This window comes from Podarcis raffonei, chromosome 2, assembly GCF_027172205.1.
Source record: "Podarcis raffonei isolate rPodRaf1 chromosome 2, rPodRaf1.pri, whole genome shotgun sequence".
Classification (NCBI taxonomy): Eukaryota; Metazoa; Chordata; class Lepidosauria; order Squamata; family Lacertidae; genus Podarcis; species Podarcis raffonei.
The window spans coordinates 36430264-36450662 of NC_070603.1; the positions used below are offsets into that span (position 1 = coordinate 36430264).

The following is a 20399-nucleotide window of genomic DNA, read 5'->3' on the forward strand; positions in this document are numbered from 1 at the left end:
CAAGAGGTAGCTGCTGCTGAAAAGCTTTCTGTTATAAAAAATAAACTAGCCACAAATAAGAAAACGACCAGCAGCCGTTAAAGAGATTGATGGCCCAAACGGAAAGGCCATTCCTACCGCACTCAGCCCATCAAGGACAAGGCATAACTCCACAGAAAGGGCACCATACCAATGTGTGGCCATTTTAAAAAAAAATTCTTAAAGGAAAGGCAGGCATCATCTGTTTATGCTTATGAATCTTTCAGAAAACACCTTCTGTCCCAATTGGTGGAAGAAAAGTTGCTAAATGCCAACAGCCAGGCAGATGTTTTAGCAAACCGATTCTAGCTGCTCTGCCTACTGAAAAAGCCAGGCATGTATTCTCAATACAGAAACCGAGTTTATGTTAACAATGACTCTGCAAAGGTCCTTGCTGGTAATCAGCAAGTAATTTGGGCAATGGAGACATCATTAAGGACCCTTTTTCTTTTACCTTAACTTAATAACTAACTGCTTAACAAAATTACCACCTATTGTTAACAATCTCCAGTGCCAAACAAATCATTTTCAAGTGTAAACACAACCTTACGTCCCCCTCTTTTTAAAAGGTCATAAAGTTGTGACTTGAAAATTAAATAAAACAAAGGACTTTGAACTTATATGTTACTCTAATGGAAGAGAAATGCTCCTGATAAACAGTGAAATGAGCAGTGGTTAAAAACTCTTCATGAAACAACAATAATCCTCAACATATCAAGGTAGGCCTGGGACAATACAGTGGTACCCCTGATTATGAACTTAATTCGTTCCGGAGGTCCGTTCTTAACCTGAGGTACCACTGTAGCTAATGGGGCCTCCTGGTGCCACCGCACAATTTCTGTTCTCATCCTGAGGTAAAGTTCTTAACTCGAGGTACTACTTCCGGGTTAGTGGAGTCTGTAACCCAAAGTGTTTGTAACCCAATGTAACACTGTACTGAGTTAGCTGGACCAATAGTCTGACTCAATATAAGGCAGCTTTTGATATTTTCAGCAGCTATTAAATGACAACTAGGATCAAGGAAACAGACAGAAAGCTGCGGTCATGCAACCCAATCCTAGACATGTTGACTTGGAAGTAAATCCTGCCACAATGAATGTAGCTTACTCCCGGTTAAGTATGCATATAAATTCAAACTAAGTCTGCAATTCTGTAGAAGCTTACACGGGAGTAAGCCCTATTTAACATAGTAGGCCTTACAACACAACCCTACTATGAATGTTTACTCAAAAGTAAGTCAAGCATGTTTGTAGCACCAAGAGAAACTATTGTGAAAGCTAAGGTCACAACTTCTGTAAACATGCACTCCATATGAGGTCTTGGATGTCAACTAAACTGAGAAATGATAAATGAAAGCAACTATTACCCAGACCTTGACAAGTGAACTCAAGAAAGTAAGACAATGTGGGGCTTAAGCAAGAAGCAGTTATGATGAGGCCTCAATAGATTGCATCTTCTTTAGGCATGTCCCCTGGCCTCTGCACCAGTCCCAGCCCCCTGGTACTGTCATACACAGTCACTACTCGTTCCTAACAATATACTTAGTGCAGAGCTTCAACAAGAACTCTGGAATCACCTAGACTCCAAAGATTGCTCACTAGGGACTAGAAACAAATGGGTTAGATAGGTGCCCTTCTGAGTATCTGAGGGCACCAAACCCCTTTTGTTTTGAATTACACTGTCCCAATGGGAGTTAAATCTTCAAAACACACAATTAAAAATAATTAATAGAAACATGACTTCAAGGGAACCTGATGTGCTACACTAATATTAGTAAAAAATACCCAGCTCCCTTTCTAAAAATTCCAGCAATAAATATGGAAAGCAGCTAAAAAAGACCACACCCTTCATTTATAATTAGTAAGATATCCTGGCACCTTCATTCTAAAGCACATGTATTCAGATGCAGGCCCCAATGACTGAAACTGGAGTTAATCTTAAGTAATCAAGCAAAGGCTACCCTATGCAAGTTTTACTCAAAAGTTAAGTCCCACTGAGGTCCACAGGATGGGTTTCTAAGTGTGCACAGGAATGCATTCAGAATGCTGATAGCTGAATAAGAAATGAAACTATCCGTTTGTGTAGCGTAGTGTCTCAATGCAACTACTACAAGTTACTAGGATGCGCAGTACAGTTTTGCTCCCATTTTTGCAAAGCATTCTCCTGTGTAATTAACTACAGTAAGGGTCCACAACCTTTTGGCCCTCACAGGCTTTTTTTAAAAAAATAATAATACCTATTTAACACGAGGAAAAGCTGGTGATGCTCAGAACGCCCCTGAGCAGGCAAGGCATTTACACTCACCCCAAAACAAATGAGCTAGAAGAAAGAAGGCAGCACCCACTCAAACAGCCAAGCCCCTCCACCCAACCAAATGCAACAAAAAAGCCAACAGGAAGAGAGGGCAGAGGAGCCTTGGCGCATACACTGGGGACCTCAGAACCAGAATGATCAGACGCAAAGAGTATACACCTTTAAAAGGCAGGATGAAGAATATTTGGCACTTACATGTTTTCCCAACTCCTGCATGGCTAATACTACCTGCTCAAATCCTCTTTTATGCACAATAGCTCCTAAGTACCTTCCTTTGCACATGGCCTCCTTCCTTTAATAGCTGCCTGACAAAAAAATGGAGCAGGAAAACCTTTTTTAAAAAAAAATGGAAATTAACCTGTCATAATTTCTGCATGCCAGACTACTGTTAAAGGCACAGGAACAGTGTCAAGAAAAAAATCAGCTACCCAACACATTGCATGCAAGCTAAATTCTAATCCCATTTTATCCTGTCTCTCCTAGCTACCATTACCTCTAGCTTCCTTAAAAAAAAAAAAAAAAGGAGGAAACTTACAAGCAGACCATGAAGTTCTACACCTATATGTAGGAGAGTGAGAAAAGTACAGTAGTGTACTGTGATTTCATCCCACCTAATGCTACATGTGTGGCTTCAGTAACCCAGTATCCCTGTCCCATCAATACTGGAAAACATTCCATCGTGAGCAACAGCGTAAAAACTGTTAGACAGCAGGATGGATGGGATAGTTCCAAACAGCAATTAGAATATAAACAAGCATGTGAAAATGTGAATATAGGTACCAAGTACGAAAACCACATTCCAAGGGGTGGCATAGGACACACAGATATTTTAGGGAAAAGGAACTGCAATCCTTCATTGGATTTGGGCTCGGCTTTTTTAAAAACAACAACACCACAGAATACTTAGTATTTTTTAAAGGTTCTTTACCAACAAGCATGATGCCATGAATGTTGTTATCTCAATTCAGATGCCACCGGGAGCGCTTTAGAGGAGGTCGACCCAGGCGAAAGAAACCCGCATTGGCCGCCAGACCTTCTCGAGATACTTGCATGGGAGACCTTCTTCGACCGACACCAAAACTCTCCGAAAACTCGTTGGCTGCGCCCCCCTCCCCGCCAAAGAAGCAGCTTCAGTGCAGTTAAAGGCAAGTCCTGCTTTTCACCCCCGTCCCAGGCAGCTTGTGCAAAGCCGAAATTCAGCGACCTCCCCCCGGCTACCGCCTGGAGTTTAGCTGTCCAGCCCTTGCTTCGTCACACTGCTAGTTCCCCGATCTCTTCCCCTCCTCGCCTCTCCCCGCTGCTGCTCCTCCTCCCATCCCGGCTAAGCCTTACCGGATTTAGGAGGATATCTGTAGATGGAATTAGACGGGATGTCCACCTCTTCCACTCCTGCGTTCTGCCGGCTGGTTAGCGCTCCCATGCTTGAGACGTAATACAGTATTAGAGGGCATCCGGGGAGGAGGCAGTCGGGGGTTGGGGGTTGGAGAGAGACGCCTCCCTAGCTCGCACCTTTGCAAAGCGAGAGGAGAGGCGCGGAAAGGCAGCAAGGAGACACACGCGCGCAAGCACTCAGGTCAGCCGCTGCTTCCTGCAACTGCGCTGCTAGTCCCTCACTGGAGAAGCTGCCGCATTGACTTGCCTGCTGCTGCCCCCAGGGGGGTGGCGGTGCCTGCTGCTGCTGCTACCGAGCAGGGGACAGAGGCAGCCATTCCCCCCATCTTTTCCACCCCCATTCCCTCCTTTCCGCCCCCTCTCCTCCTCCGTCGCCCCCCCTCCAGCGAAAGGAGTGAATCAACCTGGGGACCGTTTAGGCGAGCTGGGCTAACGGGAATCCCTTATAGAGCAGTGCAGCTGGCATGGGGCGGGAAGAAGCCGGCGCTGCATGCATCATCATGCACATAGCTCAAGCTCTGGGCTGCGGCCGCTGCTGCTACGAGTGCAGAAGGCAACCTCGGCAGCACCAGCAGCATCTCATCTCTCCTCTCGCTGCAATTGCAGCAGCGGCGGAGGCAGCTTTGCAAAGGAGCTGGGCGCCGCCTTGACGTGAGCGGCAGCCCTGCTCTCCAGCCAATGGAGGCCGCCTGCTAAGCAGCCAGCGGCGCCTCCTCTCGCGGCCCCAGCAGCTCACTGGCACATGGCCCGATGGAGGGGAGCGAAGGGAGGGCGAGGGCGGCGGCAGCAGCAGCAGCAGCAGCGACGGCGGTGCTGGTGGCCGTGTGGACTCCGCCGCCGGCCAGCTGCCCAAGTTCACCTTGGTAGGCGCTGGGGGACGTTTCGCTGGAATAAAAGGCGGTGCTTCCTAGAGGCATTCAGTCACCACAGGCCGGCCTGCTGCAAGGGAAGGGAAAAGTTTCGCGAGGGTGCGAACACCCGCCTGCTTGCCTGCCTCCCATCTTTTTCTGCTTCAACTTTGCAAATATGTTTTTCAAGATGCGCCACTCTTGACTAGGAGCGGTGGGCCGCGAGGCTGCAGGCCCGGGCTCCTCCAGCCTACAGCTGGAGCCCATCTAGCCTTGTTTACTCTCAAAAGAAGTCCGGCGGTGGCGCTGTGAGGAAATTTACTTAAATGTCTTGCATACATACACTATTTCCGAATCATAGGCTGCCAGCTCTTTCTGGGCCCAATTTCAAGTTGTCCTCTAACATTTCCTCAATGAAAACAGCAACGTCCTATTCTATTATTATTATTATTATTAATTATTATTATTATTATTTTACACCCCACACCATAGCGGTCAACTTTCAGATTTGAAAATAAGGGATCAGCAGCCTCACCTGTCCCAAGGACAGTCTACGGGATATCTAACAATCCGGGGAAGCAGCGGGAAACGGTGCTGGAATAAGGGAATTTCCCGCAAAAAAAGGGAAGGTTGACAGATATGCCCCACACCCATCTGACTGGGTTGCCCCAGCCATTCTGGGCAGCTTCCAGCATATATAAAAGCACAATAAAACATTAAAACACCAAAAAACTGCTGCCTTCAGATATCTTCTAATGGTTGTATAGTTACTTATCTCCTTGGGTGAGGAGGCTGCATAATTCCAGACCCTCCAACATTTCTCTGGTGGAAATGGGGAGGTCCGAAGGAAAAGCGGGGATTCTGGGATCAAATCAGAAATCGGGATGGCTTCTGTAAATCCGGGACTGTCCCTAGGAAATTGAGACACATGGAGGGTCTGTAAAGGCCCAAATGACATTAAGCATGCCCCCCCCACTCCACCCTATTTCTGAAAGACCATCTCCTTCCCTACAGACCCTCCCCAGTGTTAAGCTCAGCATGGAAGGAGAGGAGTTGGTAGCTCCACGTCCCTCAGAAACTCTGGGGTGGTGGCACAGGTGAGGGCCTTTTCTGTGGCAGCCCCCTAAGTTGTGGCATTCCCTCCCCACAGAAGGGCATCTGCCTGCTTCAGCTTTCGGAGAATGCAGAAGATGCACCTCTTTACACCTTTGACACCTAGGATGCATGTTTTCAGGGCCCCTCCCTATTCCTGTGAGTGCAATCTGTTTTTAACTGCTTTAAAATTTGAGGTTTAAATCGTAACCCACCCTGGGACCTGCTGTTGAAAGCGGGGTAATAAATTGAATTATGATAATAATATGCTTACTGTAGAAGGGTAAGCCAGCCCTGCTGAATTTTGGGGACTTCCTCGTCATCCTGTTGAGGGGAAATCCTAGACTTGGTCCAATGGGGCTTGCATTTTAAGCTTGGGATTGGGTGGTTATTTCACCCTAAGCCGGGGAGGCCGACGCATACTCACCCAGAAAGACACACTTTATTTCATTTGGACTTGCTTTCTAGTATGTATTCTTAAGGTAAAGGTAAAAGGTAGAGGACCCCTGGACAATTAAGTCCAGTCAAAGGTGACTATGGGGCTGCTGTGCTCATTTCGCTTTCAGGCCGAGGGAGCCGGCGTTTGTCCGCAGGCAGCTTTAAGGGTCATGTGGCCAGCATGACTAAACCGCTTCTGGCACATGGAGGACCATGACGAGTGCCAGAGCGCACGGAAACACCGTTTACCTTCCTACTGCAGAGGTACCTATTTATCTACTTGCCCTGCTTTGCTTTCGAACAGCTAGGTTGGCAGAAGCTGGGACAGCAACGGGAGCTCACCCTGAACTGCCAACCTTCTGATCGGCAAGCCCAAGAGGCTCAGTGGTTTAGACCACAGCGCCACCCATGTCCTTTTATGTGTACTTAAGAGTGCAGTGTAAGGTGGCCAACATTTAATCTGGCCAGACTTTTTATCAGCAGGGTCGCAAGCCAGACTCAAGAAATGGGGGCACCCTGGGATTGCTCCCTTTTCCATTGAGTCCGCACAAAGTCAATGTGCCTGAATCAGCACACAAATAAAGGAGCATGCCCATATCTCGATTGGGATAAGAATGTGCTGGAATTAGAAGGCAAAGATGGGCAATCAGGACTCTTCTGTTGCCTTAGAGTTGTTACCTTCTTTCAAAGAAAGGCTTCCTGTGCCTTTAAATGTATGCATGACATTCGTATACACTTTGTGTGCTTTATTACTATGTCTCAAACCATTCACCTGTTGAATTTCTGCCTGCTGTAAAGTTGCATTTGTATGACAAACACTGTATTTCATAAACCGCAGCAATAACAAACCTGTGCCACCATGCTGATTCCGTTATAACATGAATGGGTGCCCTTTCTGATATTGAGGCAAGTATCGTTGCTTCTTCAGCTTGCTGGTTTCCCACATGCATCTGGTTGGCCACTATGACAACAGGATGCTGGACTAGATGGGCCATTGGCCTGATCCAGCAGGCTCTTGAGTTCATAACTATGGTGTTAAACAATACATAAATTGTTGAAAGAAATGAATAAAATTTCTACCTTTGTGCCAGTTCAAACACTGTTAGCAGCCCTTCCTTAATAGCCTCTACAGTTGCGTGCCAATAAGTCCCTCCCCTCCACCACACACCATAAGAAGATTAATAAGTAACATTTTAGTCACTCTATTTAACACCCATCCTCTGGGCAACTCAGCAATGATAATCCATCAGATTTCAATGTCACCTCTGTCATTTGATAAATAATTTGGAACTACTTGGTATGAGTATAGTTGAATACTGAAATATACTCGGGAGTCCCGTAGTGATTTCATGCTCTTTATTGCAGTTTATAAAACAGTGATTGAATTACCCCCCCCAAAAAAACATCAGGCTTTTATATACATTATTTATACAATGAGTCCCGTCTGATTGGCTGATTCTGCTTGTCTCCTGGAGCCTGATTGGTCTTTTCCTGCAGCCAATGAGTTGTTGCATTCTAGGATCCTACCAGCTTAATAGGCTGATTATCTTCTTCCTGGAGCCTGATTGGTCTTCTCCTGCAAGCCAATCAGTTGTTGCATTTTAGGATCCTACCTGCCTATTGTACTAGGATCCAAGCTTAGTACATAACAAATACAAAACATTCCTGCTTTTGAAGAAGCCCAATAATCTTGACAGGAAGGGAAAAAACTGGCAGCCTTAACTGTGCGACTTCTGTAGCCATGTCTCACAACTGCTACCCATTTAAGCTGCTGCTAACTAAACCACAGGGGACAAGACAGGACAAGCTGGGTTTGAGGTTTGTTTGTTTTTAATCTGGCCATTTAGGAAGCCTAGTAGACAGACTAGAGCAACATAATGCCCAGAAGGGTAGATAGGCTCTACTTGTCACAGCAAGTGCAGCATTATCAGGGGTAACATCATCATAAGGTGTTCATTTTTTTTATTATACTTCAATCCTGTCCTTTGTTCAGGAAGTTCAGAGCAGGGTACGGTGGGAGCTGCTAGGTAGCAGGTCTCCCAGCCCCCTATCCTCACCCTGCTGAGACTTGCTTAGCTTTCACAATGAATCAAAGTAATTTCTCTCTGGTCATGTGCTGGGCGATTCTTAAGCTCATTTTTAAATCTGGAAGTAAAGCTATCCCTGAATGGAAATGATTCGTGGATACAGATTTGCTTTGCAGCTGATCTTTACTCCAAAGTAAAACCCTAGGGAAGTTTCTAATGTGTGACATTTTAATGTATTTTTAATCTTTGTTGGTAGCCTCCCAGAGTGGCTGGGGAACAAATAAATTATTACTGTCATCATCATCATCATCATCATCATCATCATCATCAATGTAACTTAACTTTAAAGGAGCGAGTGCAGTTCAGGGTGGTAACTGGATTATGTTCACACTTTAAACCAAAGGTAGAATTCGGCCATATACCTAGCACGTTCAAAGGAAAAATGGGAACAAAGAGAGATGTTTTAGCTTCTCTGATCTTTTTCTAAAAATGGAGCTAGCTGTTTCGGTTTTCACATCGTTTTGCCAGTTAGTGAGGCCTCATTGAAAGAACTACAATAGTCTCTCCCTCACCACCTTAAAATATCCGTGGAAGAAGGTTGAGCTTTTGTCATTCTTTGAAGGAGTCGGTCTCTTAACAACGCTAAAAGTCTTATGCAGTTCCTGAACTTTACTAGCAGGTATAATCCTACTGAAACCAATGTATATGAGATTATTTGTTTCAGAAGCGAGCCTATAATAAGGTAGATCCAGGCTGCAGTTCAATATACCTGGCTGAGAGCAAGTCCCACTGACCTCAAGGAGCCCTAGGTCTATGTCTTCATGAAATTAGCCCTCTGGCTGGCACCTTCCTCTCAAGTGGGCAAATAGGTTGGCAGCAGGTGCTTGAGAACTGCCATTTAAATTCATTACAATAACCCAGAATAATACTGCACTGGACGCACTGTGGGGAATTTTAATGGTAGCTAGACCCAACTACCCAAAGCATTGGGTTAGGAAAATAGTGGGCTCTGTCAGAGCAATGTGTTCCTGACAGCCGTCCAAGTGTGCCAAATGGTGACTTTATCATTTATTTATACCTCATAGCTACTATAGTAATTTTATCAGTACAGGCCAAACAGTATTATCTTTTTTGGAGTAACAATTTGAACCTTTATCACCAAGGGATGGGTTGAAAAACCTCAGAACATAAATTTCTGGTAAGTTACTAAATTCTTTTTGTTTTTCAGGCTCCTGCCAAACTGTTGGAGAATTTCAAACTAATCCGCTCTTAAAAAGTAAGTGAAATTCCTTCCCTCATTCTCCCCCCACTAACAAAGTGGTGCAGCTGTGGAGCCAGTTTTAAATTACTACATAACAGTAACATAAATTACTACATACTCAGTGCTTTTTTTCTATATTAAAAAATGTTTAGCTACTCTCATTTTCCTACTCATATTGAAATACTGGCCCTCAATGAGGCCAAACTTAGATTCACAAAATGTTTAGGGGTATACATACCCCTGCGTCTCCCCAGAAAAAAGCACTGTACATAATACAGTGTAGTTTTAAATTACTACATAACAATATGCTAATATTGTTGAAAGGAGGAAGGGGTTTGGTCCCTATTTCTAGTCCTCTACTCCTAGCCTATTCCTTCCTTGGTCCACTAGTATGAATTTATAACATAATTTCATTCTGTATTAACTGAGCCATACCTTTTGAGAATCTCACACACACACACACACACACAGAGAGAGAGAGAGAGAGAGAAAGAGAGGGAGGGAGAGAAACAGACCGACAGATATTTTTCAGCCATCCCCAAGCTGTTGGAGAATTTCACTTGCACACCAGAGAATATTCAGTAATTTTTTCAATTTCACCACCCACAGTTATGATGGACAATTTGGTGGGCAAATTTTCACACAGCCTGAGGATGTATACCCATTTAAGCACTTCTGGCACTTTTTGATTTGTTGTGATATTTTAAAATGAGATTTTAGATTGTTTTCATGGTTGAGTAGGTATTATGTGTTCTCCATGTTGGAACCTGTTCTGGGTTTTATTTTAATGAAGAGCAGGCAAAGAGTGGCTCAAATAAATAAACAGTCTGCATACAAAGCTCTTGAGTTGACCAAACATGGGTGCATCTGAGGAATCGCCGCATGTGGTCTGAAACACCCCCTGAATTCGAAGGCTGTATGCACATTCCTGTTTACTCTGCATGCACTGCCCTCTGGTTTGGGAAGCAGTGTACACATATTTGCCACAATCCATATCTATATTGTGTCCTGTCATTTTTAATGAAATGGTACATTAAAAAAATTATACGTTTCAGTTTACAACAAACACAAAGCATAAATTTAAATTATTCCACACATTATATTTTCATTTCCCCCCCTTTCTACCGTTTCTTATATCTATTCTACTTTTTACTGCATTTCCAAGTTAACCCTATTTATTATGTATCCCAAATAGTCATTATAAGTTTTCTGTTACTGCATGTTTTTGCTGCAATCCTGCTAATGTCTTAACTTTTTTACAATAATGTTGCAAATACCCGGTTTCCATTCTGTATTTAAAAGTTTATCGTCTTGGCTTCTTATTCTTCCAGTAAGCTTTGCCATTTCTGAGTATTCTAATGATTTCTGTTGCCATTCTTCTTTGGTCGGAACGTTTTCTTCTTTCCATCTTTGGGCAAAAATCACTTGAGCTGCAGTGATCGCATACATAAATAATTTTTTATATTGCTTAGGTAACTCTGGTCCCATAATTCCCAAAATAAATACTGCATTTTGATGCATTCCCACCCCAAACTAGTTTCAGTTCAGATTGAAACAATCTGGCTGCATTTCAAAATGGTAATGTATATACATCCTATACCTATATGAGGCAGTAAAGCACGTTCCATGTAGGATCAACTATATTGTTTGGAAATGTTTGTTTGCTTTGTCTGTTATGTATAGGTACAGCTGCCTCTTGTGATATAATCGGTCTTCATCAACATTTGACCACCAGCCATTTTGAATCAAGATGGCAAACCAAAAGACTGGCTGTTTTTTGGCATTGGTCCGGCTGTTGCTCAAGATACCATAGCAAACTTGGCACAAAGTCTCCCAGTATGGAGGCAGCAGTCTTCATCAATGTTTGGAGGGCCCTACAACTAACAAATTACATTATCCATTTAAAAATTACAATTTTCTTTCCCCACCTCCTTCTATTTCCCAGGCAGCACTGGAACACTTCGCACTAGTGCTAAATGCAATTATATCCAGCAGCTCCACAAAGGTTTCTTAAACTAGCACCCAAAGCTGTGCAATTAATGATGCTACCTTTTAAAAAAATTAATCTGTCTACATGGATTCAAGCACACAACGAAAGTTGTGTGAACAGCTCTGGAACAAAATGGGATTCAAATGTTTGAAATATATAAAATCCTTCAGCAACCATTTTTTTCTCATTTTCCTTGCTGTGAGCGCTCAGCAAGCAACAGATGCTGCCTAAAAGAAACAGGAATTGCACATTAAAAACATTTAAGAATTTGTGTCTGTTGCATCCTGTGCTGCCAAGCTGGGAACAGATGATGCCCAAGCCTTGCAGAGTTGGCTTAAACAGAGAATCAGTTGTAATGTAGTTTAGAGACAAGCTTACAGCACAATTTGAATATCTCAGCTATACTAGCTTGAGGCTAAAATGCTAAGCACATTTACCTGGGAGTAATTCAGTGGGACTTGCCTCCAAGTTATAAACATGCAAAGAATGGTGCTGTAAGGTACACTGGCAAAGCTCCCAGAAACACAAAATATTCAGCATGATATATTTTATTAGTTCAACATCTTTGATAAAGGTTAGGCATGCAAGCCTTTTGAGTTGCATAGTATTCTTTAATTGACAGTTTAAGGGTGTGTTGATGTTACCACCTAAGATTGCAGAGTTGTGTGTTTTCCAGTGCATTTCACAGCACTTACACACACACACACACACACACACACACACACACACCAGCTGTTCACATCAGCACTGCTTCATTAGTGTGAGGTTAAATTCTGCTTGTCTTCATATGAAGGGTTGTAAAAGGGGCAGCAATCTCTCTACCCCATGCCTGCTAGATTCATACTGGGCCTTACAGCGCAGTTGTAAACACGTCTACTTGGAGTAAGTCGGGCTGAATTAATGGGGCTTACTTCCAGGTAAGCGGTCTTAGGACTGCAGCCTTAGTAACACCTTTGCAGTATATAAAAAAAGATGTAGATACTCTAATTCATTTTGCTAACAGAGGCAGTAGGATTCTAAGCAACGAAAGATCACCTAAGGAGACAAGAAAATATTATTTGGAAGAAAACAATAAATACAACTTGGTTGGTTTTTTTAAAAAGATAATCAGAAGTCGGTGCTATGGAGAAGGAAAAAACACAGGCAGGGATCAGGCTTCCTGATAATAATACCAGCTGATCATTTTTATTCCTGCATTTATTTATTCATTCAGGGTGCAGTCTTATACACAGTGGCTTGGGAGAGACCCCTATTGAACTCAGTAGGACTTACTTTTGAATAGACGTATATAGATTTGTGCTGACAGCATTACTGATGTGTATTTCTTCCTCCCCACCCAACCCAGCTCCTCCCTCCCCGCCAATCCTCCCCTGCAAGCCTAAATAGGAAACTCAGTGATATAAACACACACTTACTCTTTGGGCAGTGCTAAACATTCAGTGGGAAACCTGATATCTATGCAGAAAGCTCCATGAGGCTGTTTTGATATACAAAGCTTAGGGGCTGGCTGACGGCTGAGCTGCTCGCCCTCAAGGCACACGGTCCTGTTTCCTTGCATTTTGCAACAGAAATGTCTGGTGAATTTTGAGCATCTCAAAACTTCCCGTCCTTATATTACCTGGTGTGGAGGACTGGGCACATGGAACATCAAAGGGCTTGGGGGAGAAGAAGGGCAGGGAGTTTCCCCACCAGAGAAAACAAAATTACATCCTTTTCCAGGCAGCCTTACAAGTAGTAAATGGCCGCTCAAGAGGTCGCAGCTGCTGCATTTATAGCCTAGAGTCTACTATAGTCTCAGAGTAAGGTGAAATGATGCAATGTAACTGCACACTAAAATGGCAGAAGAGAACATTTCAGTACACATGCAAATATACGGCTCTCCGACATGGCAAGCCACACCTGTCAAAATCCTCCTTCTGTGCAATTATTGTAGGTACACTGGTTCTGTTTTCTGTGGCATCCAGTCACTCCAGATCTTTGTAGGCTTTAACAATGACAGTGTTCAGTTAGTTTTCGAAACCAATTTTCTAGTTTGCATAGGGTGAAAATGTGGAAAAGTACAAACGGTCTACTTTAGAAATTAAAAGTGGGTGTGGCCAAAAATTCAGTAATTCTCTTGAGTACCTGAATCCTGTGCAGTCTTAGCCTCCAATCCCATAAACATTTTCCTGGGTGTAGGTCCCACTGAGCTCAGTGGAGTTCCTTCTGAGCAAACAGGCAAGGACTGCTCTGTTGGTGTGTCTCAGACTACTGCAAATCAATAGGCATCACTGTACCTAACTGTGTAGGAGTGCAGCCTATGCAGAGATTTTCTCCTGGCAAATCTTAGTTCTTTAACTGCAGGCTGTGCCTTTCACACTCCCTCCTACCACCACTCCCGGTTGTGCTTGCAAATTTTGCAAACTGCAATCAGAATAAATTACGCAAATCGAATACAACATTCTGCATAATTTATTCTGAAACACTGAGGTGGGCAGAATATATCTCGTCGTATCATCTGGGAACATGGCTAGTTGATAAAATCCCCAGCTAAATGCAAAATGGTGAATCGAGGGAGTAACAAAGCCAGTCACTTTGGTTAGAGACTGTTATAACATCATGAAACAGGCTGCAGAACCCTTCTGGAGCAGGCAATAATTCAATGTTATGCTTGCAAATATCCATAAAGCGCAAGCCATTATGTACAGCGCCAGTGTTTTACGGTGCACTTGCTGTTGCTGCAGCTGCAGCAGAGTATTTTATGCTGCCATACTGCAGTGGAGTGGTGCAAAATGACAATAACACTGCAAGAGAAGATCCTACCAGAGTTTTTTTTTAAATGCAAAATCAGGAGCCCAATTGCTGTTTTCTCTCTTAGGTCAAACAAAGCCATAACACAGCATAATTTTCATAGCTCTGCAATTCTACTGAAATACAGGCCATGCACAGGATTTTGTAGACTGGATTATTTGAATTTGAAAGTAGTAAAGACGCTGGAGAAACCCAGCCATATGGGCAGGGTATAAATAATAAAAAAAAATTAAAAAAAATTATTGTGCCAGCTCCACCTCAAAATTTTCCAGAGGAAGCTAGCACCCCAAGAAGTGGGAATTTTACAGATCACACCTACCAAGCTAAGCCTACTAGATCATCTCAATCTACCCGCAAGCCTTCCTATTAAGCAACCCCCCTGAATACCAGCTGCTGTCAATGAGATGGCTGTTGCCTTCATTATGTCCTGCTTCCAAGCTTCCCAGAAGCGCTTGACTGACCACTTTTGGAAGCAGCTGTGCTGGGCAAGGTGGATACGAATGGTCTGCCCAAGATTGCAATCTGAATACAGTGGTACCTCTGGTTAAAAACTTACCGTAATTCGTTCTGGAGGTCTGTTCTTAACCTGAAACTGTTCTTAACCTGAGGTACCACTTTAGCTAATGGGGCCTACCGCTGCTGCTGTGCCGCTGGAGCACGATTTCTGTTCTCATCCTGAAGCAAAGTTCTTAACCCGAGGTACTATTTCTGGGTTAGTGGAGTCTGTAACCTGAAGCGTATGTAACCTGAAGCGTATGTAACCCGAGGTACCACTGTACAAGGGAGGAGGAAGCGACTGAGCCCCAAATGCCAAATCACTCCACTGCCTTCCAGATCACCTGTGTGATGATGCCTCTTCCTTCAAGTCCACTTTCCCCATTCATCCTTCAGCTCAACTCCTCCAATCTTCAAGCTCTGCCGTGCTGTGAGCATGTGCACCTGAAAGAACCCCATATTGCTTCCCTGTTTTATCCCTGCCTCCCCTCCCTTAGTTGTTTTCCCTGCATTGAACAGGAGTCAGGGAAGGGACCTGGACTCTTCTGCTTCACAAAGCACCTTGCCTGCAGACGATGCCACTTTTCTAACAGTAGCAAGTCCGCTGCGGCAACATCCATTTTACAAAAACAAAAGACCAGGGAAGTACCGTATTTTTTGCTCTATAAGACTCACTTTTTCCCTCCTAAAAAGTAAGGGGAAATGTGTGTGCATCTTATGGAGCGAATGCAGGCTGCGCAGCTATCCCAGAAGCCAGAACAGCAAGAGGGATCGCTGCTTTCGCTGCACAGCGATCCCTCTTGTTGTTCTGGCTTCTGAGATTCAGAATATTTTTTTCTTGTTTTCCTCCTCCAAAAACTAGGTGCATCTTATGGTCTGGTGCGTCTTATAGAGCAAAAAATACGGTAACTGAGTGGCACTCGGGTAACATCTGTTGGCACCGGCAAGTCACTATCCCTTTCCACTCACCTGTGCCAGTGCTATCAGTCACAGCTTCAGGCCTCCAGGTTTATTTAGCACTTATGCTGTTTACACAAACACACACGCACGCACAAATATTGCATGGTAACTGGCTTGACTTGGTGTGAGACAGCTTGCTGTGCTCCTAGTTCAAACTGGGAACTAGAAGCTAACTTCAAGGCAACGTCTTCAGACATTTTAATTGAGGATGGGCCAGTAGCATCGTGGTAGAGCATGCAGAAGGTTCAGTCCCTGGTGTCTCTAAGTAGGACTGGGAATGTCCCCATTTCAAGAACTGCTGCCAGTCCGTGTAGACAACACTAAGCTAAATGGACCAATGACCAGGCTTGCTTTAAGGCAGTTGCCAAGTGGGTGTATGGGGGCAGGAAGAGCTACACAACGAACATACTGATAATTCCATTCCCTGTTGGCTAAGCCGCAATGAGAGCCAGTGTGGGGTAATGGTTAAGAGCGGTAGTCTCATGATCTGGGGAACCGGGTTCGCGTCTCCGCTCCTCCACATGCAGCTGCTGGGTGACCTTGGGCCAGTCACACTTCTTTGAAGTCTCTCAGCCCCACTCACCTCACAGAGTGTTTGTTGTGGGGGAGGAAGGGAAAGGAGAATGTTAGCCGCTTTGAGACTCCTTAGGGTAGTGATAAAGCGGAATATAAAATCCAACTCCTCCTCTTCTTTTTGCCACTCGTGTTTTGAGATACAGGCAGCTGTTAGCATTATGACCTACCTGAGACACTTGCTGCCTGAGGCAGAACAGTAAAGGCCATCCTGCCCCAGCTGTATCAAAATGGAAAAAACCAAAACACTTAAGACTGGCCGCATTATTTTGGCAGGAAATCCAACAATTGCCTCTCCTTGGGAGAGGAAAGGCACAATAATAACAACTTAAATAGCTAATAATTTGCTGCCCTTTGTGACATGTAAAACCAGCTGCCTGGGGTGTGTACCTCATTGTGCTCACAAGGCCCAGAAGTGGACAATTTCCCAGAAGCCTTATTTATTTCCAGAGTCTCCTGTTGCCAATTGCATAATACATACAGCGCTGCGAAGAGCTATTCATTGCATTTAAACGTTTTGCCAGCAGGGGGAGCCAGATGGTGGGGAATTTAAAAGGCAAAGGGAAGTCCAATCCGAATTGTTATCAGCCCCTTGTTGGGCAGGTGCTAATTTCAGTTGAGAGGGGATGGCCACTACGGAAGGGCCTGGGGAGCTTTGTAAATCATTCCCTGAATTTTAGTGGGTTAGAAAGCAGTGGATGTTCCATTGGACTGAAGCATGTGCAATGTCTCACTTTTTTTCCACCCCACCCACTCAAAAAATCATGAAGACAAGTGATGGTTGTGATTGCTGCTGTCAGTTTTCTTGGCAGTAGTACTCTTACTCAGTGCTGCACATTTCTGTCACTGTGCCTCCTTGCGGGAACAGATGACACTTGTTGGTTTTCTTCCGTCAGAGGATACACACAGGAGCTCTGGCAGAAAAGAATGTTGGCAGCTCTGATTTCAGCCATCAGGATGGCAAGAGTTACACCCAGGCCATTAAATATGATACTGACATGGGACCCCCCCGAGGGAGGGGGGAGAATGGGTGAGAGAAACTGGTATACGTGGGCAAGAGAAGTCTGAACGAACGAGAAAGAACTGCTCTTATAATTATTATACTTTTTTCCTTTTTCCTTTCTCCTCTTGTGATGAGGCTGCATTTTAATGTTTCAGTGTTTTAATGTTGTATTCTAATCTTGTTTTTAAGTTGTATTCATTCAACTTGTTTTTATTATTGCTTGTTAGCTGCCCTTGGCTGGGGAGGGCGGGGTATAAATAAAAATTATTCTTATTATCATTATTATTATTATTATTTTCTTCCACAATATTTATTTCAAATTTTGCAAGAAGGGTTTTCCATCCAACAATAATTTGTTGCTCGCCCTTAAGGGATTGTTGAATATTGCTTTATTTTATATAGGTTGTTTATTTTAAAAGTTATTGTGACTTTTTTGTATTGGATCAGATTGTTACTATTAATGTTTGATGTTTTATTGTGTTTCTATATGTGTTGGAAGCTGCCCAGAGTGGCTGGGGCAACCCAGCCAAATGGGCAGGATATTATTATTATTATTATTATTATTATTATTATTATTATTATACCACCCCCCAAAAGGTCTCCAAGAGGCTTATAACTTAACATAAGCATAGGTAAAAATATAATAAAAACACATTTACACAAAAACACATGCAATTAGAAAAAACAACAACCCACAGTTAATTACTATCATTGCAAAGCCCTAGTTCCAAGTTGAGGTCATGAAGAAGATACGTGTTATGAAGATCAAACCATGCAGTTTGAAAGCACTGCTCAGATGGGTATGGGAGGCCTTTATCCACAAGCCCCTGACACACACACACATTTCAGCCACAACTCCCTGTACCCTTCTAAAAACAACAGCAAAGGAGGCTCTCGCTCTAATTCAGGTGGTGCCAGAGGCAGATATTTATTTATTTATTTATTTGATTGATTGATTGATTGATTAACATACTGCCCATAAGATCCCAGGGCGATTCACAGAATAGGACAGCGCAACCGATTTCATCCCCTCCACTGGGCTCCAAGTCAAGGGGTGCTGCTGCAGGGCCTCGCAACTATGATGTAGTGCATGTGCAAGAACGGAAGGCTTGGAGGCGCGAATTTTGGCCTTCTGCAGGGTGCCGTTGACATTTGAAATGCCAAAGTCCACCCCCCCCCCGGGGAGTGCCACCTGTTCTCATATACTGTAGGAACAAAGGAGCCTGCCTTGTACCAAGAGAGACTGTTGGTCCTTTTAACTCAACATTGTTTACACTGACCGGCAGCACCCCTCCTGAGTACAGGCAAGGAGTCTTCCCAAGTCCTGTTCGGCGATTCAGCCTGGATCAGCTCCTGCCACTGAGCTATGGCCCATCCTTCAATCCACCTCTTTGTTAAGAGCTTTGTCAAAGGCCTTTTTGGAAGCCCCCGACTATCTGAATGCTGTTTTAACCATTTTATCGATTGTTCGTTACAGATTTTTTTTTTATCATCGACCTCCTCTTAATCTATTATAGGCTGCAATCCTAGCCTCACTTACCTGTGACTAAGTCCCATGGAACTTAACAGGGCTTACTTCTAAGTAGTGGGACGCGGGTGCTGCTGTGGGTTAAACCACAGAGCCTAGGACTTGCCGATCAGAAGGTTGGCGGTTTGAATCCCTGCGACGGGGTGAGCTCCCGTTGCTCGGTCCCAGCTCCTGCCAACCTAGCAGTTCGAAAGCACATCAAAGTGCAAGTACCGTAGATAAATAGGGACCGCTCCAGCAGGAAGGTAAACAGCGTTTCCGTGTGCTGCTCTGGTTCGCCAGAAGCGGCTTAGTCATGCTGGCCACATGACCCGGAAGCTGTCTGCGGACAAATGCCAGCTCCCTCAGCCAGTAAAGCGAGATGAGTGCCGCAACCCCAGAGTCGGTCACGACTGGACCTAATGGTCAGGGGTCCCTTTACTTCTAAGTAGACATGGGGAAGATTGCATTCTTAGTTGTTTTAAGGGATGTCTTTATTTTAAATGGATTTTTTCCAAGTGTTTTCTTTTAACTGCCTAGGAAGTTGTTTTATTGAACCAGGGCAAGATTGGGCGGGGTGGGGAGAAATATGATTTAAACAAATGGCATAATGAATTCGCTCAGCGACAGCTTCCTATAGATTTTAAGACACAAGTCCTGCCTGTTTGAAAGATGCCTGAGATTTGAGCCCGCATCTGACAAATTTGTGGAATTCACTGCATTTGAAGTTCGCTTCTGAGATGAAGCTCACGCCACATAATAACAAAATCTGTATCTGTCTGCCTAGATCCTTGCATGGCTTTCATCTTTGCAGAATCTGAGTGCCTTGGGGTTCCTCTAAATCAATTATCTTTACACTGTTTGCGAACGCCGTGTAAGTCTTAATATAGGGCTGGTTTCTCTTTTCATGTGGTTTTAAAAGACGTAAAGCGGCGGCCAAGACAGCCTGTGACTGTAGAATGAGAGCAGAGGGAAAGGACTGGGTGAGGGAAAGTGGGTCGTTTCTGTTTCTTGCTGATTTTAGGACAGCAAATCAATTGGATTCAAAACGTGACCCCCCCCTCCCTCAAAAAGCAAAATGGAGCCTGGCCACATGAGCGTAGGCAACGTCCTTCATAAACAACCTTGTTCTGCCGCCACCACCACAATAATAATATTATTCAATATACAGGACCTTTCTTTTCTTTTGGCTTCGCGGCTTTGCTGACCTGGTTTTGTGGTAAGCATGCACAATGTCACAAATTGGATTGTGACATCACTTGGAGAATTAGGGATGAAAGCAGGCAGATTAGACCTATATTAGTGGCACCAGGCAGGTACGCTACAATTCCCCCACGAGATACAGGACAAGAATGGTGGAGCAAAAGAACAATACATTATTAACTCTGTCATGGGGGTTAAAACTTATTAAGAGGTATATTCTAATTTAGACTGTAACTTATTATATTATTATAGTAAGGCCCTTGGCAAGTTACGCTTAGAGGCAGCAGTAGGTGCCTTGTAAGAAATGTGTTCATATTTACCGTATTTTTTGCTCTATAAGACGCACCAGACCATAAGATGCCCCTAGTTTTTGGAGGAGGAAAACAAGAAAAATAAATTCTGAATCCCAGAAGCCTGAACAGCAAGAGGGATCGCTGCGCAGAGAAAGCAGCGATCCCTCTTGCTGTTCTGGCTTCTGGGATATCGGCG

General features: G+C 44.0%; 1 protein-coding gene across 4 annotated transcripts in view; it reads right to left on the reverse strand.

Moving 5' to 3' along the window:
• RNF157 (ring finger protein 157) overlaps window positions 1-4915 on the reverse strand; it is a 74701-nt gene extending 69786 nt beyond the window's left edge. For 2 of the 4 annotated variants that reach the window (XM_053375967.1, XM_053375966.1), the window contains exon 1: window positions 3664-4915. In XM_053375967.1, the coding sequence (XP_053231942.1) occupies window positions 3664-3751 (88 nt within the window). In that variant the 5' untranslated portion in view covers window positions 3752-4915. Of the gene's footprint in view, window positions 1-3259; window positions 3584-3663 lie in introns of those variants that run through there. The other 2 variants (XM_053375964.1, XM_053375965.1) reach the window with 2 other exon arrangements.
• Between the last annotated feature and the right edge of the window lie 15484 nt (window positions 4916-20399).